Genomic DNA, 23,774 nt, shown 5'->3' with positions numbered 1-23,774 from the left:
TCTCTCACTCACTGGGTGGGGGGGGGGGGGGGGGGGGCCCTCCCTAGGCCTACAGCTTGGCCTTTTCCTCCTTATCATACCCTACTTTTGTATTTACTTTTAACCCTCCTGCCATTATTTATTATTACTTTTTACACTTCGCCCTCCCAGTTACACCTGTCCCCTAATACACTCCCAACATGCATCACGTTCCGCGTGAGAATTTTAACATTTTTCCCAAAACAATAAATTACTGTTCCCAAATGGGTTAACTTGGGTTTTGTTATAAATGGTGAATTTCATTGATTTAGATCAAGAATTACCATTTATATCAAGAATTACCATTTTTACTAGTTTTTAACTCACATAACGTAACACGAAATAATATAAAAAAATTTATATAAACTCCTACTTTTAATAGAATATAGTCTTTAAGCTTATGAACCGACCATCTATCCTCTAAGGAAAAGTTTGGTTTCAAACTCCGGTTTAAACAGGAAAAGTACGTCATGTTAATGTGCCTTGGATGATCCACATCTACTGATAAGTACATTGAACTACCCATGTGGTTGAGAGTCCTTACAGCCCATGCACAACGACGTAGTTATCAGGGGCACGCTCTACCACTGAGCTAATAGCTCGTTGTGCGCGCCTCCCACTAGGACCCATTATGCAAAAAAAACTAGAGAAATTTCATCCCTTCTTTTCCTTTTTCGCCCCATATCCCCATACGTCAAAACTCATAAATTTCGACCATAAAATAACATTTACAGTGTTTTTCTTTAAAATTTTATTCATTTTGAATCGATACATTTAGGAATAAATTACCATTTTTCTTTTAATTTTAAGGTTTAGATGGCAATATTATCAAAATTTGAGGTAAACTTTGATTAAATTAAAAAATTTATGCATTAAATTTTTGCTAAAATTTTCGGTACGAGTGATTTAAAAAGAAAAATAATTGAATTGGATTGGATCATTGTCCGAGGCATATAAAAACCATTCAACAGAGAGCAGACAGGGACTGAGCAAGTTCTATTTTGAATACACTTTAGCGTCATTTCCAATACTCCCTAAAGAAACAAAAGATACCAATAACCTAAAATTTAAAATTTAAAATTTAAAAAAAAAAAAAAAGTTATATTATCAAAGTAAGAGCCACCCCCTGCCCGCACCTGCCCGTTGCCCCTCAACTTGACCAACCGTCTCCCTCTTCCAGTTTTATTCTTTTGAAGTTATAAATCTGCAAAACGACGCCGCTTTGGAATTCATGGAAAGAGAGTATCTCAAATGCTACCATTCCTCTGCGCGTGTTTTTCAAACGCCACTTCTGTTTTTTACTGCAAAACGGTGACGTTTGGTTGTCCTACCAATTAGAATACTCGTAAAATTATTGCTTCTAAAAATAGGAAATTCTTCGACTGGACTGGTGGATTCCGTCAGGCTCCAGCGATCCGGTTTCTGCAGGGTCTCGTCTGGCCTTTGCCTCCACCGCCGCCGTAAGTCGCTTCGGTTCTTTTCTGCGGCGAGGAAAACAGCTGGCTGAACGCGAACTTCGATGACCCCCTCAGCGAGCTCATCGGAACGTTCAGCACCGGCGGCACTCTTACATTCGCGGAGTATGACCTTTCGATGCCGCTGTGCTTCAATCTCGGTCCGCCATTGAAGCTGCTCGGACTACTCGAACTCCTTTCCAGACTCTGAAACACTATTTTTCCTGAGGAGTTCATTCTCGGACTATCCATGGATACTTCTCTGCTTTTCACTCTACCTGATTCTCCTGGCGGCCGACGGACCGGACTACGCCCTACTCTCTTCGCTTCTGATCGCGATGCTGTCGGCTTCACCGTATTTATCCGATTCTTTGATTCACGATTGAACTTCGATGCCTTGTCCGAATCGAGTGAAAGTCTAGGGAGATCGTCGAGTGAAAGACCAGAGGATGAGGAAGAAAGAGAGAGGCGAGAAGAGGATATGGAAACTGACTCGCAGTCCAAATCTTTCAATAATGGATGATTTAGAGTATCCGAGGACTCGGAGGACACGAACTTGGAATTCCTGTGGAGAAATTGCTTCAGAGATTTCATTCGTGTGCTCGATGAGGACAAATCCGTCTTCTGATTTTCATTCTTCGCGGCTGTAGAACCGGTCATCTGATTAGCCTTCTTCAGCCCTAGAATCTCCCTCCACCGACTCGAGCACCTCGGAGCACGAGGAGAGAAAGAGTACGGATCCGCATTACCAATTTCCGTCACTCTCCGCAGCGTCGTTGTATCAGACGACCGCGATCCAATCTCCGTCGCGGAGAGTTCTTCCTTGACCGACGATTTCAACGACGGAAGCTGCAGCGGCACGAGTTTTCCGTTGAAGAAGAGTTCATTAGCAGGAATCAGAGTAACCGGATGTTCCAGCCTAAACTCAAAATCACTAGCCGAACCTTCCAGATCCGTACCTGAAATCGCCGGCTTACTCGCATGAGAAGTATCAGTAATGGAGGAGGGACTAAGTTCAAAGCCGGAGAGATTGGCGGACGAGTCGTCGGGAAACTCGCGACTGAAGGATACGCGAGGGCTCAACCAACCGTAAGAACTGTAGGAGGCCCGTGAGCCGTCGAGGAAGTTCTCCGGCGGAATTCCGACGTTATTGATGCACGCGGAAGCCATGGATTCTGGCAATCATGCAGAGCTTGAGATTCAACGCAGTTGGAGTGGACCGAAGAATCCGACGTTATTGATGCACGCGAAAATGAGGAGGAGCGTGTTTCGTTGCCCAACTTATACGCACAGCGCTAGGTTTCCAATTTTTATACCCTCCTTGCTTCGCGTGCATTTGAATTTCATTCACAATTTTAAAATAATAATAATAACAAAACAAGGGGAAAAAAAAAAAAAAAAAAAAAGAGTCACGTGCAATGAGCGTGAGGGATTTTTTTTTTTTTTTTTTCTGATAAAATTTTGTTTCTTTTTTCTCCACTTGCAAACAAAATAATAGACATTAAAAGATTTTGTTAAATAATTGCAAATTTTTTAAGATACATTTAAAAAAAAAAAATTATTTACAGGAAAAAAAAATTGTACCCATAATTATAACTTAAAATTTTAAATTAATAAAAATGTCTTTTAAAAAAATAATTTTAAATGGATATGGTTAATATTTATTTCAAAAACATCCTTATAATTTTCAAAAACAATTAAAAAACAACTTTAAATTTTTAAAAATTTAATGACTGTCTTTAAATTTTTTAAAAACTTTAAAAATATTTTTAATTTTTTTAAATTAAAAAAATACATTTACTTTTAAATATATTTTGTTAAAATTTAAGGTTATTTTTTAAACTTTTCGAAAGCTTGAGATTAATAATTTTTTTTTTCATTTTTTCATTTTTTTTTTGTACAATTTATTTAAATTCGAATTTTTTTAAAATGTTGTGTTAAATAATTATATATATATATATATATATATATATATATATTTATAATAGGTGGCTAATTTCCAAATTAGGTGGGGCCCACGCGTATGGCCATGGGCACCGTCCGCATGGAAGACCGGCCCTGGCTGCCTGGAATATTCAGATAATGTCTATCTTTGAGATCAATCATAATTTTGGATTCAAAGTAAGAGATTTTATTACTCCATTTTTAAGAATAATAATATTTTATGTGACTGTATAATTAATTAAACAATAATAACAATAATAAACCTAATAATTGTCACATATATATATATATATATATATATATATATATATATATATATATATATATATATATATATATATATATATATTTATTTATTTCTCATATCTAATTTTTATTTTTATTATTATGGTTTGTGGATGGAAGTCCACATCCACTAATTTAGTGAATGATCATGCGTTTATAATCAAATAATACTTTCTTCAAGAGGAGGTGTTTTGAGTAAGCCCAAAATAAAGCCATGAGAGCTTTATCATACCATTGTGGAGAGTCGTGTTCATCTAACATAGTATCAGAGTCATGCCTTAAACTTAGTCGTGCCAATAGATTGGTAAATCTTCAAATGTCGAACAAATGACTCCAAAAGAAAAAGGAGTCAACCCTCCTTGAAGGCATAGTAAAAAATGACTAAGAATGAGCCGAGCCTCGATTAAGGGGAGGCATATTTTGTTCGAGGGGAGATGTTGGATGATGAAAGTCCTACATCTGCTAATCTAGAGAATGGTTGTGAGTTTGTAATCAAATAATACTCTCTCCATTGACATGAGACATTTCGGGGAAGCCTAAAGTAAAGTAAAGCAATGAGAACTTATGCTCAAAGTGGACAATATCATACCACTGTGGAGAGTCATGTTTATCTAACAATTATTAATAAACAAAAAAAAACAAAAATTATAGATAAATAGTGTGATTTAGTTTACATTAAAGAAAAAAAAAACTCTAATTTTATTGATTTGTTATATATATTTATAATTAATTGAACGTATAATATAATTTTTTTTAACAATATTTTTAGCAATAATTTATTAGAGACTAAAAACCTACGATTAAGATGGTGACCATTTATTTAATTTGAATTTGGAGTGTAATTAGATAAAATTGGAAGATTAAGAGTAAAAATTAGTATAATTTTAGGGGGGAAGATACCTTGACACATTGTTACTCAGATTCTTTTCGGAATTGGGCTAGAAATTCTTCTCTCTGATTCTTATCTCCCACGATTGCGCCGGCGACGTCGAACCAGTTAGCGGATTCTTCTGGATTCGAAGCACGAAGTTTAGAGAGACTGCGAACTACGGTAGGTGGTGAGGTCCCGTTTTACTAAAATTTATCTATGGAATTCGATTATCATTCCATTCTCGTATTGCTTGATTTTTTAGTATGAATGGAAGCTAATCTCGAGGAAACTTTTGCTTATTGCGGAGTTCCAACCTAGATGCGTTGAGTGATCCTTGTTCAAAAATTCCAGAAAATTAGCGATTCGCTAGTCATGCGCTGTGCTTTTTGTTCCAATCCTCTCGTTGACTGTTCTTCTTCCAGTGATCTTATACTATTATCAGTTTCTTGCATTCATCTGGATGTTCATTTCGTTGGTTTGTAGATAATTTTTTAGAAAAGTATAGCAGATATAGTTGTCAGTTGCTGCGCATTAACTATATTCTGTTCTGGTTTTCAAGAATTTGCGATTGAATCTGTATGATTATTTCCGAATAATTGCGTTAGTTGCGAGCATAACTTCATGGAAATTTATTGTTCTCGTGTTTTGCTTAAAGTTTTGTTCCGGACAGTCGACCCCCGAGATTTATTCTTAGTAGCTATTAGTTTTGATTGTTCTCTCGTTGATGGCACACTCGTTACATGTTGAAATTGTGGAAACTATTTTCATTTTCTTGTTTTTTGCCGCACATTATGGATGTTATAATTGGTTCTATATTATGCTGGTCACTATCGAACCTATATGTGTTCGGAGAAAGATGGGCGATTACGATTGTGACAATGAAATTGGCGATCTGTTTCAGATATTGGCTGAGATGCACAGTCCGGAGAAAGTACTCCATGATCCTGCCAATGAGGACAGCAATGTCTCTGTCGAATTGGAGACTTCCATTAGTCGAAATGGTGACCTCCAGGAAGAAAATGATCTTGCAAACACGAATTTGGAAAACTCTAATGCTCTAGCAAATGGGCTTTCTTCCATGCTTATCAACATCATAAGGGATTTTGATTCCAAAGCTGATGATACTCTTAAAAGCCAGAGCCAGCTTTCATCTTCCCTTGATCGTATCACTATAGGTAGAATTACTATTACTTTACTCTTACTTTGTTTTTGTGAGATCCCACATTGGTTGGAGAGGGGAACGAAGCATTCTAAGGATGTGGAAACCTCTCCTTAGCAGACGCGTTTTAAAAACCTTGAGGAAAAAGCCCGGAAGGGAAAGTCTAAAGAGGACAATATCTACTAGCCGTGGGCTTAGGCTGTTACACAGTTTTATTAGCTTTTTCCTATAAAACAGAATTGCTTCCTTGTACTAGTTTGACTAATTATATTATAGCAATATAACTTCGAAGATTCTGTAACTTGCTAGGTTTAAGGGAATTTTATACATTATAAATGACATTCTTTCATAATTTACTTTTATTCTTGTCTTGGATGCAAAAATTCAACTTCTGAATTTCATGGCCTTTTCAATGCTGTGAAAAGTTATTACTTCAACCTTTACAGAACTGGATCAGTTACTTGAAGATGCACCTTTTCCATTCATCATGCAGCATGCCTCGAGGATTTCAAGTGTAAGAAAGAGAGTTTTGTCGCTAAATTCCATCTTAAGATCCATACAACGAAGATTAGATAACATAGATCGGGCAATCTCGATGGGCAATCGACCAGGTGATTGATTTCTCTCTTCAATGGCCTCAATTTTATTATCTTTTATGGCTTTTAATTTAATGGCAATTTATTGGATAATATCATTGGCTGTCAAGGATGTTTAATAATGTTCCCATTTCTTGTTTCTGAAAAAACACATACGTATGATAATGACTATTTGTTTTTTTATTCTCTCCATTTTATCATAATCATTTTCTGTTTTTAATTCATTCGACATACAAGTGTCGAGATTGTGAATCGATGAAGTTTTTGAGTTGCCCTTTGTTCTTCCTGGCATTCCCTGTATTATTCTGTGTATTGATTTACATATAATGAACTCAAATTGGGCTAATATTTATTGGAAAACCTCAGAAGGTGGAAGATTTTGAACCTTCACATTAACATGTGGAACAAGAAATCTTTTAATGATGATTTTAAACCTCAGTTCTTCCTTCACAGTGTTTATTAATCAAAATATCATATGATTTTTTTTTAATACATTATGTAATTGGACGTGTTCTTAATGTAACAATTTTGTAAGAAGGCATGTTTCTCTGTTGAAGTTTAGGCTAAAGATCTGTTGAGTGTGCAAATATTAGTTTCATGATTTATTATAACCATGCTTCTTAGGCCGTAAATCTTGATTTTGTTTTGCTTTCTGAATGTTTGAGCTTACTTCTGGTAATGCCATGGGAAAAAATCATTTTGCATATAGTTTTCTAGCATTTAAATATCTATAATGTAGGATGTTGAAAGTTCACAGGTCTTCACCCCGGGTTGCAGACATTGGTAATTTTGTTTGAAGCTTTGAGCCAATTTCTCATCTTTTTTACCATAATAGCTGAAGTAAGTTTATATGTAATGTTCTTTACATTATCCTTTCTTCGACCGAAATTACTGGGTACTTCTTCCTTTAAGATTAGAGGTTCAAATCTTCATGTCTCAACGTTTATTATACTAAAAAAAGAACGAAGTAAAATTTTTGAACTACTCCTAAGGAAGCTTATCTACTAGATACTAAGGTCCAAGTGTACTATTTAAGACATTGGTAATTTGTTTGAAGCTTTGAGCGAATGTCTCATCTTTTTGCGTTTATATGTAATGTTTTCTACCTTCGGGTGGAAATTACTGGGTACTTCTTCCTTTAAGATTAGTGGTTCAAATATTCATGCCCCAACGTTCATTATACTCCATTTATTGTACGAAAAAAAAGAATGAAGTAAAATTTTTGAACGACTCCTAAGGAAGCTTATCTACTAGATACTAAGATCCAAGTGTACTATTTAAGATATATATACTCTACTAGAATCAGTTCCTTGTGTTTTGATGGCTTGTACCTCTTCGCTCCTGAACCTGATTTCACTCTAAACTTGGTTTCGAATCTTTGATTGGTATCCTTTCCTGGCCATTCCCTTCCCTACTCATCTCATCATATAGTCTGCATCAATCAGTGGTATAAATTATAGCATTCAAACGCTGAGAAATTACTTGCTCGGTTTTCACTCGTACCGATTACCACAAAATGAAAGACTCCTCCAGATTTCTGTCTCATAATTTGGATCCTCGTCAAAGGTTTATAGATTAAATGCTTATTTTCTGATTGCCAGTAGTAAGCATTCATTTTGAGCTCATTTGGCTGATTGTTTATGCACTAATTTTTGTCACGTGAGATCAGTCGAGGTGCGCGCAAGCTAGCTTCGAGCCTTGTCTCATTGTCACTCAAATATTCCTTGTTGTGTACAGATACTCTTTCCTCTCAAAGTTCCTCGCAAACTCAACATGGTTGAAGATTGTACGTACTCTACAGTCCCTTTCCTCTCTTCACTGAAAATACTGTGATTTTGAATGTACAACATGGGTAATTTTTCCATTAGTAAGTTAAGAGTTATGCCTCTGTCACTCTCTCAGGAAAATTTTTAGTACACATATATGTAAATACTCTTTCGTTCACACTATCGATTTTATTTTGCTTATCTTTTAACGACGTTAACGTGGCAGGCAACAAATCGAACTAGTACATCACCCTACAATAGTATTGAAATTTTCTCCCTCGGTCTATGTACACACACATACAACCTGCACAATTTATCTATTTCCGACTCGTGAGTGGAGTTTTGATGTTACTATTAACATTTAGCTTATGTTTTAGTTTCTCGCATTCACATCATTCTGTCTCTATGTACTGATGTCCCACATTTGCTGGGCAGGAGAACAAAACACCTTTCCCCAACAATCCTCAACATGTACTCTCATGCATGCATGCTTGTTTATATTATTGTGTGGACGTGACAGATAATAAATGGATGACCGTAGTATTCAGAAATTTTCACTCGTCTGATGGATGCTTTGACTTGTGACAAATAATAAATGGATGACTGTAGTATCGAGAAATTTTCACTTATCTCATGGATGCTTTGACTTGTGACAGATAATAAATGGATGACTGTAGTATTTTGAGAAATTTTCACTCGTTTGATGGATGCTTTGACTTGTGACAGATAATAAATGGATGATCGTAGTATTGAGAAATTTTCACTCGTCTGATGGATGCTTTGACTTGTGACAGATAATAAATGGATGACTGTAGTATCGAGAAATTTTCACTGTCAGATGGATGCTTTGACTTGTGACAGATAATAAATGGATGACCATTGAGAAATTTTCACTCGTGCTTTGACTTGTGACAGATAATAAATGAATGACTGAAATATTGAGAAATTTTCAATCGTTTGATGGATGCTTTGACTTGTGAGAAGAGTTTTTGTTCTCAAATTAGTGGTTCTCTCGGAAGTTTGATTTATAGTTTAAGTCGAACAAAATGCATCTATTATTGAGATTTTTCGTCATTTTCAAAAAAAATAAAAATTAAGAAAACTAGAATTTTTTTCGAAGGAAAAAAATAATTTGGGTTGATGTTGAGTATGTGTAGCATAATTTTAGTTTATTTTTGTGTTTTAGAATTTATTATATTACTTATTAAAATAGTCCGAGGTATACAATAGTTAATTCAAATACTCATAAATATAAGAAAACTAAAAATTAAAAAATAAATTTATATATAATATATAAATTAATTTTTAAGAATTTTAAATTTGATAAGAAACTATTATTAAACGTCAACTTAACTTAGTTAGAATGAATATTTGTTTATAATTTTAAAGACTAAAGTAACCTTCTCAGTTCTGACTCGGTCAACACTCAATAGTAAGGTTTAGGGTTCTGATATCCACTATAAAATAGAAGGCGCCTAAAAGATTGTTCCGGTTCACACTCTCGTCGAGAGAGGCTGAAGGATCGAACTTCGGCCATTGTTCTTCTGAGGCAAAGCTCGTTCGCCATCGACAATGAGAGCTAAGGTTCTTCTTCCAAATTCTTCTCATCTTACGTTAATTACAATAGGTTTAAGCGGCTTCGTTCTCGGAACTTTTCCCATCCTTGCAATTTTTCTCAATGTTATGTGTCTGCTTTGAGGATTTAGATATTGAGATGTATTTTTGGCGCGATCGGAGTCGAAAGTATGCTCTTGTTTTTCTCCGGTCTCGTAATTCGACCGTGGTCGTTTCTTATCTCCTCACGAATCAAAACTAGTTAAATACTTGTTAATGTTTTTAGGTAATTAACTTCTCGTTAAGGTTCTTAGGTTTTGTGATTTTGAAAATGAGTTTAGGATTTTCTGCTATTATTTTGGCATATTGGCGTAAAACATGCCTTTACACTTCTAGGTCTAGCAATGCGATGTTATGTATCTTCGTGATTGTTTTTTGTTTCTACTTAATTCTGAACCAAAATCTACTGATTGTTGTTTCTCATAACTGTGGGTTTATTATCGGTGTAGGGTTGATATTCAATCACTCGGATTGTGAAGTGAAAATGGTTTTGATGTTTTTTCTCTTGTTTTTGCCGTGTACTTAAATTTATAATACGCTTCTGATGAATAATGGTTGGTCATATGTTCTTTTCTAATACATCAAGGACCAATATTTGAAAACCACAGTTAGTTTTTCAAATTCTTAAAACAGGTTTATATCGATTTTTCTTTCTGCTTTCAATTTTCAGTTTATATTGGAATAGCATTATTCTCATCATACTCTTTTTTGGTTCTGAATTCTTATTTATTTGATTCTTCGTTCTCTTCTTTTGGTTTTGAATTATTGTTTTTGATTACTGGGGGGGTTCTGAATGCCAGTGGAAGAAGAAGCGTATGAGGAGGCTCAAGAGAAAGCGCCGAAAGATGAGACAGAGGTCTAAGTAGTTGCAGATATCTGGAAAATGATCGAGCTTTCTCCTTACAGTGCCTATTTTCTCCATTGCTGTCTAGCATTAGGTGCTTGAAGTGGTGGAGATTCTAGTGTTCTTCTGAAGATAGTTTTGCACCATTTCCTTTGGTTTTTATTACTTTGCATAACCTTATATGGTTTGACTTGCTTTCCTTTTAATATCCAGTTTGTTCAGACTGAATATCAATTTATGTGGCCTTTTTAGCTTATTGGTTGGTACATGCTGAATATTTTACTTGCAGTCAAGGACGTGATTTCCTAATCCCTCCTTTTTTTAACATTCATAATTGACGCGTTTTAAAGCTTTGAGGGGAAGCCCGAAAGGAAAAGCCCAAAGAGGACAATATCTGCAAGCGGTGGATCTGGGTCGTTACACTAATCTAGCAAGAGTAGAAGTTCTAGCTCAACGGGTTGAAATATATATTATGTTAAGGTCGAAATATATATTATCAACTAGCTTATTGTAAACCATACTTGAGCTCGAATAGAAGTTCTAGCTCAACTGGTCAAAATATATGATAAGTTAGAGGTCTTTAAACTTCATTTGGACGATGATTTTGGGGCTGGAGAGAAATCTTAGGAGGATGGCCGCCCCGATCCCTCGATGTTTTAGGATTCTAGAACCGACCTATCCAAATAGGTTTTTGATTCCGAACCAGTGCTCCAAATACCCCCTTTTTGTTTAATAAGTTCGATTTTTTCTTAAAAAATTGTGTTTAATGTTTAATAGATTTTTAAGTTTATTCAATATTTTTGAAATTGAATATTACATCTGATAGATCTTCAAATTTAAAACATTTTCGAATAGTAATCGACATTAAGGATTTCTTTCAACAAGCAATTAGCTATGTACATAAAAGAAGCCTTGTGAACTAAAAACATGTACATAGTTGTAAATAATGTACATACCAGTGTTCACGTCGTGTTCTTGATGAACGGTCAACTGAATTATCTTAATGGTAATTCCTTTAGGTAATACTGCATAACAAGTCTTTCCACTGTGCTTTGACTTATTACATCCCTGAGTTGCAGCTCCCTCAGTACTTTGGTTCCAAGATCTATCTCTTTCTCTTGGATGATCCCTTCCACGAGAATGGTGTACGTTGTTTCATTTGGCAGATACCCTTTATCGACCATGATTTCGAAAACCTCGAAGGCCAAATCGGTTCTTCGAGATTTGCAGCAACCAAGAATGAGTGAATTGTAATTTTCAGTTCTAGGCTTGTAGTTATTTTCCTCCATTACACTGAATATTTCATTTGCCTCATTCAGCATACCCTCCATGCATAACCCCCGGATCAAAGACGAATAGGTAAACGAGTCGGGCGTAAACCCGTACTTTGTCATTTCGTAGAGAAGCTGAAACGCTGGATATGTGTTTCCTTTTCGACACAAGCTCGTAATAACGAATTTATAGAATTCTTGAGTAGAGGAATGTTGCTTGTTGCCCAAACTCTGTATGATGGAGAATGCCTCTTGAACCATTCCCTCCTCACAAAGTGTAGCTATAGCATTGTATGTTCCTTCATTGGGATTACAATGCCTATGCATCATTTCATCCAAACATTTCACAACAACATCCACTTTCCTATCTTTGCAAAGACGAGCGATTATCGGGTTATAACTCGAAGCCATCGGCTTGAACCCTGCCCGAATCATCTCTTCCAAAACCTCAAGAGCATGTCCTATTCTACCATGGAGACTAAGCGAACCAATCAATATATTGTACGTGACATTCGACGGGGAACGATCGTCACCATCACCGTCCATTTCATCTAGAAGCACATTTGCCTCGTCCCACCTCCCTTCATAACACAAACTCCTTAACAAAATATTATAACTAACAACATTTGGACTGAATCCTTGTGAAGGCAACTCCCTAAACAACTGAATGGCATCTCCTATCCTACCTTCTTTACACAACCCAGTTAACAAAACATTATAGCTAACCAAATTAGCCTTCCCACCCTTTGCAATTATCTCCTCCAAAAGCTTAATGGCTGCATCAGCTCCTCTTTCCTTGTACGCAGCTTCAAGCAAAAAAGAGTACGTATAAGCATCAGGAACAAGCCCCTTCTGGATCAACCTGTCTAAAAGCTGCAAGCTCTTGCTCAAATTTCCATGCATACAAAGCCCTCTCACAAGTGAATTATAAGTAACAGTGTTGGTAGGATACCCATATTCCTCCATTTTCTCCACTAATTGCATTGCATAACCAACATTCCCTTTTTTACACAAAGAACTTACCAAAAAGGTATAAGAAGACGCATCTGGAATGATTCCTGACCCAATTGCCATCTCCATTACCTTCACAGCCTTCTTCATCTTACATGCCTTGCAGAGATCATACAGTAACCGAGTGGCGTGGAATTCATCAGGCTTTTGGCCATTCTCAATCATGAACTCTAAGTGAAAAAAAGCATCGTTAAGCCTAAGCTCTCTACTCTTTTGATCGCCCTTCCCGATCCTCCAATTTGGCAGTGGGAAAATTGTAATCTGAGCTGATGCTGAAACTTTAGAAAATCCTTTATTAAGTGAGAGATTTGGATATGGGGAAAGAGCCCACATTCTGTTCTTGTGGTTTCGGATGAGTCGCTGCTGAAAGAAACTCGGTAAAATCCTCTACTTCTTTACAGTAATCGCTCTCTTTTTGGCATTTAGAATCAGAATCAGAAACCTGGAATCAATATCATGTTCTAAGAATCGGTGCTTCTTCAATGATCTAAAACTTGGTATAATGCAGGATTGTTTAGTACGGATCAAATGAAAAGATATGCAGAGACTGAAAGTATGAAATTCAGGTCGTTTTCGGAGATTTCCAAGTGAAATTTGTTTGCAGAATGGAAATAGGTGAAAAAAATCGTGAACATACACTGGAATGAGAAATCAATATCATATTCTAAGAATCGGTGCTTCTTCAATCATCTAAAATTCGGTATAATGCAGGATTGTTTAGTACGGATCAAATGAAAAGATAGGCAGAGACTGGAAGTATGAAATTCAGGCTGTTTTTTCTGAGATTTTCAAGTGAAATTTGTTTGCAGAAAGGAAATAAGTGGAAGAAATCATGAACATACACTGGACTGAGTAATCGATCGAGAGGATTCTTCCGTTCGACTACAAAAAGCGTTGAATCTTGAAGAGCTGAAATGAAATCTCTCTGTTTAGGTTAGGTTACATTATTATCGGCGTTTCTTCAATCATCTAAAACTCGGTATAATGCAGGATTGTTCAGTACGGATCAAAAGAAAAGATATGCAGAGACTGAAAGTATGAGATTCAGGCCATTTTTTCTGAGATTTTCAAGTGAAATTTGTTTGCCGAAGGGAAATAAGTGGAAGAAATCATGAACATACACTGGAATGAGAAATCGATCGAGCGGATTCTAATCTTCGGCTCCAAAAAGCGTTGAATCTTGAAGAGCTGAAATGAAATCTCTCTGTTTAGGTAATCCCATTTTTTTCCTTATGAAGCTTTCGTTCGAGTGACTTGGCTCCTCTCCACACCAGTCCCCTCCACATCTCGTTATCCAAGTTTTTATTCTCTGATACCCACGCGGCTTTTCATGGAGTGAGGAACACGCGCTTTCCTTGCCGATTCCGTGGGGTCCTTTGTCTTCTTCTCTAATCTCCATTCACCACGCGGATTGGGGCCCACCTTGGTGAGAGATTTTTCTATATATATATATATATATATATATATTTTTTTTTTTAATTACAAAATTATAATAAATCAATTTTCTTTTTTTTTCTTTGTTTTTACCGTTATATTTTCATAAATTTTGCCATCAATTATACTTTATAAATATTTTGAGACTATGCTACAATATTTAAATTAAAATTATATTGATTTTTTTTGTAATATTAAATTTTGATTATTTATTAATTATGATGGTAGAATATTATAATATAATTTATTTGTGAATAATATATTAGATTTTTTTTACATTTTTTAATTAGAAGTTAACCCTAAAAAAAAGTTTTATTGGAATATTCATTAATTTTTAAATAAAAAAATATCAGAAATTTGTTTCTAGTTGATAAAAAAATAAATAGAGAATTTTGTGGGATAGATAATGAAAAAGATGGATACATGAACAGCTTCCGTCTCTATACTGCTCTATGTACCTCTCTAGTCTAAGCCTATTCGTTTTTGCGTCGCCTACGGTCAAGCGACGTATGCTCGAGCCTCTGACCCAAATTTAAAAAAAAAGTTTAAGAAAACGAGGACAGAAAGATTTCGAAAGAGGGTTTTGAAAGTAAGAGTTGAGAAATCGAAATCGGTGTTATATGACAACAACAATAACTTACTGCATATAACTATCGGATAGGGAGAAGTTGACAAAACTCAACTCATTGAGTAGTATAGATTGTTCAGGTCATTAGGATCATCTAATACCGCTATTTTTTTAGTAAATTTATTTCCTAATATTTTTTTTATCTCAGTAATTTTTTTTTTTTTTATTATTATATCTCACTCATCTCTAAATTTTCACCCCTGAATAACAATTTCCTCTATTTTTGTTTCTCTTAAATTTGTATTTCCCTCCAAAAATTGTCCTATCTCACAACTTTTGCTTTACCGTTCTTTATTTATTTATTTATTTTCCTCAAATGTTAAAATTTTAATGATCTTAAAATTACTTTTAAAAATGAACATTAATCCCAAAAACTGTGTTTTAGTGAATATTTGTGTATTTTTAAAATAAAATTAATTTCGATACAACATTATATTAATTTTAAATTATTAATAAAATTAATATAAAAATATATTTTTGCGTGATTTTAAGTTAAACAAAAATAATTTAAACCATTTTAATTTTTGCAGAAAAGATAAGAAGGTCAATGTTTTTAGTTCCTTATAAATAGTTTCCATTTCTGGCCATTCGTCCCTTTGATCACCGCGAAACAACGAGAGAGAGAGAGAGAGAGAGAGAGAGAGAGAGAGAGAGAGAGAGAGAGAGAGAGAGAGAGCTGAGAATTGCGTACAATAAGCTTCAAGGCGGTTCTCCTACTTCAATGATCTGCTCAAACTCTGTACACTTCTAATGGCTCTCTCTTTCGCCTTATAGAAAACTGACAAATTCGATTGCCATTCGAGATGAGATCCTCCAGAGGCGGTGGTGGACGAGTCGAATCTACCAGCCACATCCACACTCTCCATCGCCGTCTTCACGACGCTCTCAATCTCGGTACCAGGTCAGTTTTCAGTCTTCTTCAGTGCCAGAACTCACTCGCTGTAATTTGATGCATTTTTTTGTATGTTTTTCTATTATTGCTCTGTGGAGCATGTCGACGTGCTTGTTTGTTTGCACTATAATTAACTAATTGAACTTTTCTTTTGAGTTTTCTTGGAAGTTTGATCCTTCTTTGGTTCAGAAAGTTGATTTAGTTTGTTTTGTAAGTCGGTTGCGATAATATCTTTGAGGTTTGCCTATCTCGTAAAGTTATTATTTCCACCTATCGGCTATCTCTTCTCGAAGGTCGCTTTAAAAACAATTCAAGAAAAGATGTCTGAAACCTTGAAACACAATGTTGTGTGCTTCTTTTAGGTGATCAACTGTTTCCGAAAATTTGTAGGTGTTGTAATTTACTCACTTGATCAGCAATGTTTCTATTCACGCTCTATTTATTTACGAGATTAGTTTATTTACACCATAACCGCGGAATTGTTGTTTCCAAGTCAGGTTTAATGAACAAAACAAGAGAAAATGGATGTGCTCGGATAATGAGGTACAGAGACATGTTGTTCGTTCCATTGCAGCATTTCTTGAATCTGTTCCCAGGGAGTTATGCTACCATCACCTCGTGAAGGTATCGCACTTAGTGTTGTTTTTTAGATTTTGGAAATCCAATCAAGCTCAATTGTTCATTCCGTTTTCTTTTTATAGTTGTTTAGAGTCATACTTTCAGTTTTTTTTTCTCTCTCTGGAACTGCACTATCCTATAACAGTGAAGGTTTTGGATTGGAATTGGACGTGTCGAAATGAAGACCTTTTTCTCCATAAGCATTGATATCTCACTACTAAATTGGAGTTTTTTTTTTTTTTTTTTTTTTTTTTTTTACTATTTTTATGGTGGGGGTCGGTAAGTCATCGTAGGAAGAATGTGGGCAAAATAAAATAAAAAGAATAAATATTGATAGTTACACAGTGGAAAAGAAACCAGAATGGTTCTTTTCTTCCCTTTTCTTTTTCTCTCATGCTTCTGGTTAATTTTAAGTTTGTTTTGCATAAAACATAATAACTCGTTAAATTCTGTGACTGTCCTTGTGTCTTCTTATGCATTATGTTCTTAAGTTGAAGTCACCTTATGTAGGTGGCTACCTACTGTTGGAAAGTCTTCATTTACTATATGTCTGGAGCTTCTTTCTTTTTCTTTTTTTTTTTTAATAATTTTGTTCTCAGATAGTTACTGTCATCCCTTCCATTTCTTTCAGGATTCTATACCTGATATTGTTTATTCTTTGGTGTGGATTCTTGAAGACAAGAATGGGGCAGTGTCAAGCATAGCAGCTGATGTTGCTATAAAGCTGTTCAGTGCTATACCAAATGCACTGTTAAAACCTTTCATTTTGGACCTTTCTCATGCTCTTTCATGTTTGCTACCTGCTCGTCAAATACAAACATCTGCAGCATGTGCTACAGCATTGAATTTGATTCTTTCAAATGTACCGAGTAAAAGTGAGGAAGCACTTTGGGAGATTCTAAAAAAGACAGAAGTTGTTCTTCATTTGATTGGCACAATTAAAGACTTTTCTGGAGCTATGAACCCAGTTGAATATATTCAACCTCTTTTTTCTCTTTTGAGTATAATACTCTCTAGGTGGCCTCTCTCTAGGTTTCCAGTTTGGAGTGATGCAAAATTGATGGAAGGTTTGTATGATATGTATGCCAAGCCAGACTTTTCAGTTAGAGCTGAAGTTTTGAAGTTGTACTCTGCAATAGGTAATGAATGCGGGGGAATTTTCATACATTGAGTTTGTGGATTGGTAATTGAGAAAAAGTTGTCAATTTCCTTTGCAGCTCTATGTGGTATTGGTGCAAAGAAGCTTTTAGAGCGTGGAGAAGCAATTCTGCAAGAAATGGTGGAATGCATGGCCAGCTCACGCCCTCATCATGTTAGGATTGAAGCATTTAGACTTGCACAATGTTTAGTGGTTAGAACTAAGAACTGTTAACATGTTCATTATAGACACCGTATTGAATGAATACATGTTCTCTGCTTAAAATTTATTTTGTGACATTCTTGCTCAGATAAATGAGGAGACCGGTTTGGAAAGGATGAGTTCATTTTGTGAACCAATTGTCAGTGCCATATTAAATGCAATGACTGAATGTAGTTTACAACCTGCAACAGTTACCAATAATCAGATATGGTTGCTTGAGGAGGCCAGTCGCTTGGCCTTAATCACTCGTTGGGCTGGCCAACATCACAATTATTTTTGGAAACATGGAATTGACAGAGCTCTCCTACATCTTTTACTTGGAAAGTGTCCCAAACAACTATATGAATGTACTTTGTCGTTGGAAGACCAGATAAACATTGCTCGGGAGGGTCTTAAGTCAAATTATTTTCCTGGATTGAGGGTTTATATCTGGGAAATTCTTGGTTCGCTTGCAACAAACTTCAATGAAGATGTCTACCTGAACAAAAGTTCAAACAGACCCCTAATTGACATGCTTCTATCATGTGCCTGGTATTACCATTATTCATTTCATGTGGAGTTCTACTTTATTATGCCTAATCCTTTCATGATGTTTTTCTTTCATTATAGACTCATGTTTTAAAAATGTTTTATCGACAGTTTGGCATTTGCAGAATTATTTATGGGTTGGCGTCAAATCTGTCAAAGTGATGTTGTAAATGCCTCAAAAAATGAATCATTATTGAGAGCTATTATGATGATGATTTATTCTCCTTCCAATTATATTGCATCAATGACGATGTCTATGTTAACAAAGATGCTAGAGCCGAATATTAAGTCATATTTGAAGGACTTCAGGCATACACTGACGGGCATCTCATTTGGGACAATTTCTGGTATGCCAAATATTCTAATAGTCGTGAACTTGTTAAGTTTAGTATGTTGTGTAGGTCTGCCACAGTATACAGTGTGGGACAAGAATGCAGAAGGCATGAAGGCAATAGTCTCCTTTGTTAAGTGGTGCTTGAGTAATGAAGTCCATTTAGATAGGCTGAGCTATTCTCCACATTTGCTTTTTAATTTTCATGAGAGAGCTTGCTGTCAGGGCCCTAACAAAGAATGGGAGGGAAGAGATATCCTACTTTTATATAGTTTGGTGGGCCTGGCTGAGTTAATTTTACAATTACGCCCCCTGACAAATGAAAGAGAAACATCTTCTTTATTAGTTGGATTTGCTGAAGATGAGTTAATAAGCCAACTTCAGGATATCTGCAGTGGTAGTTACTCTCCGGGACTAAAGTGGTATGCTGCATATGTCCTTAGTTTATTGGGACTGTATGGGTTTCCTAGTAAACTTGGGAACAGGATTGGCAGAGCACTTGATGGGGCTGACTATTCAGACATTCGTTTCATTCATACAAATGGGAAGTGTCTAAATGCCCATGGTGTGATTCTTGCAGCTCGGTGTGCATCACTGCTGCCTCCTAACTGGCCACCTGTCATTGAGAAAATTCCTAATCATTCATCCTCCTCAGACAAGAACTCATCTGGAAAGATTCAGAAAGAGGTTTGTTTATCTTCACACGTTGATGATGATGCAATGGAGAAGTTACTTGAGTATGTCTACAAGGGACATCTCCAAACTGGAGAGGAACTTACAAAAAAGTTGAGAAGTCTTGCTAAACGTTGTAGAATACAGACTCTGTTTCATTTACTTTGTAGAAGAAGGCCGAAGTGGGGGGCACCTTTCCCCCACTTCAATCTTGTGGCGGCTCTTGGTCCAGCTGGATATCCTTTCTCGTAGGTTTCTCTTGGCTTTTATCAACTAGATCAAGTTTCATTTAACAAGCATATATTTTGTGAAAATAAATTCTTTTTCTTTGAGTATTTGATTTCAGATAGACAATCATTTTTTTATCATCATACAAATGAACATATCTTCATGTGTTGGCCACTAAATCATTTTGAATCTTTAACCTTGTGTTCATATTCACTTCTGAGAATTAAATTTCTCTACTGAAAAATGTAACAGGGTAGTACATGTTATTAAGCATGTGTTTTTCAACTATTCACATTATCCAGCAGAAGATCCTTTATTACATTTTCTGATTTAGGTCGAAGCCATTCAATTGGTCTTGTTGTTGGGCAGTGTAATTTTCTTGTAGGGAACATATTTTGATTTCCTTCCTCCATGTAACTATCTTTTCCGTAAAAGATTGTATGACCAATTTTGTTTTGTTTTCAGAGACATCACCTTGGAGGCAAAAGCAACTAAGCAGACTAGTTGGAAATGTGATGTTTGCACGTTATCTTTGCCACATATGCATGTTCATAAAGTAATTTTGTGGTTGAGTTGTGACTATCTAAGAGCCTTGTTACAATCGGGAATGAAAGAAAGGTACTTTATCATTGCATTTATTATATCAATACACAACCATAGAAAAGGACTATTATGTGATTTACAATGTAGTGAACAGAACATAAAAAGTTACAGAGTTTGTTTGATACGCTGTTCTTTATTAGTAATATTATTTGGTCAATTCACTTTTGTTCTCAATTAAGGATGAAAATAAGATATTATTTGCATTTATTGGATTGTAAGAGATCTGTTGTAGTGTAGTGTGGAAAAGTGAATTATGTTATACATTGATTAAAAGACTGCGTGATTGTTAAGTTTTCATTGCCATCAGATCACAGTTCGATCAATATTTATACATGAATTTCTTTTTTTCTCAAATACTTTATGAGAGCCTTCTCTTTACTTTTTTTTCGTTACATAAATCGAGCTTAAAACTTTTCACATTATAAGAATTTGATGGAGGCGAATCCGTTTGTTTCTGAGTAGAAATGGTTGAACTTCCTTTGAAATTTCTTCTGAAAGCAGTTCTGATTTTATTTGCCATTATTGTAGTCCACAGTTAAAAGATTCAGTCTTTTTCCCTTTTTTTCTTTTCCCGACAGCCACTCGGAAATAATTAAGGTTCCAGTTAGTTGGGAGGCAATGGTTAAACTGGTGGAGTGGTTCTACTCAGACAAGCTGCCAGATCCTCCATGTGGGTGTCTGTGGTATAATATGGATGACCAAGAGAAGTTGAACGAGATTCAATCACATGTAGAGCTTTGTTGGTTGGCTGAGTTCTGGTTTCTGGAAGATCTTCAGGAAGTGTGCTTGCATGTAATTGTAGTTTGTCTTGATATTGCCCATCATTTGTGGGTCAAAGTACTTCGAATGGCTGGAGATTTCTCTTTGTGGAAGTTGGCTGAAATTGCTGCAGATTATATTGCTCCATTATATTCTCAACTTCGTAATTGTGGTGATCTCGAAACACTAGATGAAAGGCTCCTGAGTATGGTTCGTGCTGCATCTGTTCGACTTTCTCAAGAGGGTAACTAGAGCTCTGGGTTGTTAAACACCGCTAAGGATCTGTCGCATAAGGATTCCTGGTTAGAAAGGCCTCAAAATCTCATGCACAACATTTTAGGTAAGCTGAAATATCTCTTATAGTTAATGCTAGTCTCCATGCACAAGTTCACTACTCTCGTACATACGGATGTAAGTTGAGCTCTTCATTTCTCTAACATAAGCAGTCTAATTTCTTATGAAGATAGTTTTATCTTTGCTGTAACGAACACGAATCATGTTTAAGTTCAGACTTCTTATGTTGCCACATCACCATTCTCAAACATTTCTCGTACAGGAGAAACCACATGAGACAATGTCGGCATCGGTAAGGAATCTTTTCAGATGATTCTCGAGGTGCAACGTCATGGAAAGTGTTTACATAGTCAGCATTGAATATAGTTATTCCAGAGAGATCTCTTGTAGTTATGTTGTCATAACAATCTGATTGCAAATGAAGACATTGTTGCGGGGCATTACAATTGTAACCGGTCGTATCCCTCGCTTCTTTGCCTCAACTACCCTGTACTTCGTGGTTGAAACGAGGATCGATCAGTTTGGCACGTGGAAGTATTTACAGCTTTCAGCTAGTCTCTTGTCAAATGCTTATGGAGCCGTGCTTGATGTGTGACAAATGAGGTACGTAGACAGTTATTCTCTCTCTCTCTCTTTATAGTTTCTTTGAATGCTGAGAAATATAAATACATACTGTTGCAATGCTGATCTCCTAAATTTTGATTTTGATGTTTATGTCAGATAATACAAGTATGGCCCACCCTGTGTTGTATACACTATACACAATAACTTCAGTCTGATTTCAACAAATACATTATACACCCAATCAATGAGGGAACCAGAGCTCGAAAACATCGTCTCCGATCGAGCACTTTTTGTTAATGTCATTTGATGAGGTCATTCACTTGTTCTCTTGAATCCTTTTAGTTCATTGTTTTCTTCTCCGTTTTACATTCGAGTTTCTTCAGGATATATAGGCTTTCAACATTCTAACTACAGACGAGAATTTTACTTTGCTATGGATAGAACGGTTGTGAAGGAATATCTTTTGGCTTTTGAGGAATTCCAGTCGTGCTGCACTACGTGAAATGACTTGTGAGTCTCTTTTTAGATTTCTACATGCTTTCTATGTCTATCCCATCATGATTACTTTATTCGCATATCTATCTGCCTTTGCCTCTGGCAACAGTGTTAGATAATTAGGGACTGAGACAGTACATTTTTATTGAGCCCTACGAGAATAAAGGCTAAACGACCTTTAAGGGTAAGTGTAATCGCCCAAGCACACTGCTAGCAGATAGTTTTAAAATTCGTCTGCTAAGGAGAGGTTTCCACATCTTTATAAAAAATGTTTCGTTCTTCTCCCCAACCGACGTGGGATCTCACAATCCATCTCCCTTCAGGGTCCAGCGTTCTCGCTGGCACTTGTTTCCTTCTTCAATCGATGTGAGACCCTCCAATCCACTTCCCTTCGGGGCCCAATGTCTTCACATCGCCTCATGTTCACCCCCTTTGGGTTTCAACCTCTTCGCTGGCACATCGCCTGATGTTTGACTCTAATACCATTTGTAACAGCTCAAACACACCGGTAGTAGATATTTTTATCTTTGGACTTTTTCTTTTAGGCTCTCCCTTGAGAGTTTTAAAATGCGTCAGTTAGGGAGAGGTTTTCATACCTTTATAAAGAATGCTTCATTCTTTTCCCCAACCGAGTAAGAACCTATAATGCCTTCTTTTATGCACTCTAATCCTTCACTCCTAGATAGTGATATTCTTTTTCGGTGGGTCAAGTTGATCCATACTTAAATTTACATGATAAACAAACTACAAACGTTGGTGAGTTTATTTTTCAATTTGAATCATGAAGAATGCATTTTTTTTTTCTTCCAAATTAAGATCTTTTGTCTCTACTCTAATGAATGGTACTAGAGAGCCTATATAAGGTGTGGATAATAAATATGTCTACTACCCATAATACAATAGGTGAAGTACAGTACATAGTTTGTTTTAGATATTAGCAACTTATCCATTGATTAAATTACCGGTTCGATTCCATGATGTTCTAAAAATGAGTACTATAAGTGATTCCAATAACGAAGAGCTGATTAGCTTTCCAATCTTAAATCTATAGGTTAAATTTCGTCTTTTTTGTGCCTAATCTATTCAACATTTTTTAAGACTCGTGCCTATTAGATCAAAAAAAGTGAATTTTGTATCCAATCAAACTCAAAGAACAGTCTCATAATTTTTTTTAAAAAAAGTCTTATAGATTTATATTGTGTGCCTCTTGTATGATGCAGTGGATCGAGTATAACATCATGATCCTCGTGTCACCATGAATTATCTTGCTGTAATAGATGAGATAGAAGGATAAGAAAAGACCCTAGCTTTGATTGGCTTGACACTATTAAAAAAAAAATTACTTAGTTTGCTTTTGAAATATATATATATATATAATAAGTACCCAGCAAAAAAAAAAAAAAAAAAAAAAAAAAAGAAAAGAAGTTACAAATAGAGCTTAGTAAGTTTACAGAAAAAATAGTAGATAAGCTACCAACATGGGCATAGTTTCAACCAAAACATTATTAATTAGTTCAAAATTGTTGGAAGTAAAA

General features: G+C 35.7%; 4 protein-coding genes and 1 long non-coding RNA gene across 15 annotated transcripts; 3 read left to right on the top strand and 2 right to left on the bottom strand.

The window, feature by feature from the left end:
• Positions 1-1,206: 1,206 nt before the first annotated feature.
• On the bottom strand, positions 1,207-2,802 carry LOC111785860 (uncharacterized). The gene has a single exon (XM_023666220.2). It carries the CDS (start codon positions 2,640-2,642, stop codon positions 1,419-1,421), a length of 1,224 nt encoding a protein of 407 aa, XP_023521988.2. The 5' UTR covers positions 2,643-2,802; the 3' UTR covers positions 1,207-1,418.
• Positions 2,803-4,590: 1,788 nt separating this feature from the next.
• Positions 4,591-9,048, top strand: LOC111796673 (uncharacterized). 6 transcript variants are annotated; one of them, XR_002815392.2, is made up of 6 exons: positions 4,591-4,752; positions 5,474-5,747; positions 6,178-6,342; positions 8,065-8,113; positions 8,320-8,423; positions 8,529-8,782. XR_002815392.2 is itself a non-coding variant. In XM_087124511.1 (5 exons), exons 2-4 carry the CDS (start codon positions 5,486-5,488, stop codon positions 8,106-8,108), a joined length of 471 nt encoding a protein of 156 aa, XP_086980637.1. In that variant the 5' UTR covers positions 4,591-4,752; positions 5,474-5,485; the 3' UTR covers positions 8,109-8,113; positions 8,888-9,048. The 6 variants fall into 6 exon arrangements, 5 of the variants coding, with proteins under 5 accessions (XP_086980637.1, XP_086980636.1, XP_023535161.2 ...); XM_087124511.1 differs by lacking the exons at positions 8,320-8,423; positions 8,529-8,782 and adding an exon at positions 8,888-9,048; XM_087124510.1 differs by lacking the exons at positions 8,320-8,423; positions 8,529-8,782 and adding an exon at positions 8,820-9,048.
• A 393-nt stretch (positions 9,049-9,441) lies between these two features.
• LOC111796672 (uncharacterized) lies at positions 9,442-10,807 on the top strand. The gene is made up of 2 exons (XR_002815391.2): positions 9,442-9,677; positions 10,508-10,807. It is a non-coding gene; the product is annotated as an uncharacterized LOC111796672 (long non-coding RNA).
• A 645-nt stretch (positions 10,808-11,452) lies between these two features.
• LOC111796577 (uncharacterized) lies at positions 11,453-14,094 on the bottom strand. Of its 3 annotated transcripts, XM_023679260.2 has the most exons (3): positions 13,955-14,094; positions 13,676-13,742; positions 11,453-13,275 (listed from the first exon to the last, which is right to left on the bottom strand). In XM_023679260.2, exon 3 carries the CDS (start codon positions 13,164-13,166, stop codon positions 11,547-11,549), a length of 1,620 nt encoding a protein of 539 aa, XP_023535028.2. In that variant the 5' UTR covers positions 13,167-13,275; positions 13,676-13,742; positions 13,955-14,094; the 3' UTR covers positions 11,453-11,546. The 3 variants fall into 3 exon arrangements, with proteins under 3 accessions (XP_023535028.2, XP_023535030.2, XP_023535027.2); XM_023679262.2 differs by lacking the exon at positions 13,676-13,742; XM_023679259.2 differs by having other exon boundaries at positions 13,676-14,043.
• A 1,418-nt stretch (positions 14,095-15,512) lies between these two features.
• On the top strand, positions 15,513-23,041 carry LOC111797354 (BTB/POZ domain-containing protein). Of its 4 annotated transcripts, none has more exons than XM_023680344.2 (11): positions 15,513-15,796; positions 16,285-16,411; positions 17,037-17,544; positions 17,623-17,756; positions 17,854-18,296; positions 18,405-19,544; positions 19,990-20,142; positions 20,706-21,226; positions 21,443-21,783; positions 21,901-22,055; positions 22,186-23,041. In XM_023680344.2, exons 1-8 carry the CDS (start codon positions 15,699-15,701, stop codon positions 21,136-21,138), a joined length of 3,036 nt encoding a protein of 1,011 aa, XP_023536112.2. In that variant the 5' UTR covers positions 15,513-15,698; the 3' UTR covers positions 21,139-21,226; positions 21,443-21,783; positions 21,901-22,055; positions 22,186-23,041. The 4 variants fall into 4 exon arrangements, with proteins under 4 accessions (XP_023536112.2, XP_023536111.2, XP_023536110.2 ...); XM_023680343.2 differs by having other exon boundaries at positions 22,137-23,041; XM_023680342.2 differs by having other exon boundaries at positions 22,128-23,041.
• Positions 23,042-23,774: the final 733 nt, after the last annotated feature.

The sequence above is a fragment of the Cucurbita pepo genome, chromosome 6, assembly GCF_057944985.1.
Source record: "Cucurbita pepo subsp. pepo isolate OVF chromosome 6, ASM5794498v1, whole genome shotgun sequence".
Classification (NCBI taxonomy): Eukaryota; Viridiplantae; Streptophyta; class Magnoliopsida; order Cucurbitales; family Cucurbitaceae; genus Cucurbita; species Cucurbita pepo.
The sequence above is the reverse complement of the archived record's forward strand: the minus strand, read 5'-3'. Positions and strand labels throughout refer to the sequence as shown.

Excerpts from the sequence above, each read along its gene's own strand:
- LOC111796577 (XM_023679260.2), bottom strand. The coding sequence starts at position 13,166 with ATGTGGGCTCTTTCCCCATATCCAAATCTCTCACTTAATAAAGGATTT.
- LOC111785860 (XM_023666220.2), bottom strand. The coding sequence starts at position 2,642 with ATGGCTTCCGCGTGCATCAATAACGTCGGAATTCCGCCGGAGAACTTC.
- LOC111797354 (XM_023680344.2), top strand. The coding sequence starts at position 15,699 with ATGAGATCCTCCAGAGGCGGTGGTGGACGAGTCGAATCTACCAGCCAC. Across the intron at positions 15,797-16,284 it reads GCTCTCAATCTCGGTACCAG|GTTTAATGAACAAAACAAGA; the intron begins GTCAGTTTTCAG and ends TTTCCAAGTCAG. Across the intron at positions 17,757-17,853 it reads GACTTGCACAATGTTTAGTG|ATAAATGAGGAGACCGGTTT; the intron begins GTTAGAACTAAG and ends ATTCTTGCTCAG.
- LOC111796673 (XM_087124511.1), top strand. The coding sequence starts at position 5,486 with ATGCACAGTCCGGAGAAAGTACTCCATGATCCTGCCAATGAGGACAGC. Across the intron at positions 5,748-6,177 it reads CCTTGATCGTATCACTATAG|AACTGGATCAGTTACTTGAA; the intron begins GTAGAATTACTA and ends CAACCTTTACAG. Across the intron at positions 6,343-8,064 it reads CTCGATGGGCAATCGACCAG|ATACTCTTTCCTCTCAAAGT; the intron begins GTGATTGATTTC and ends TGTTGTGTACAG.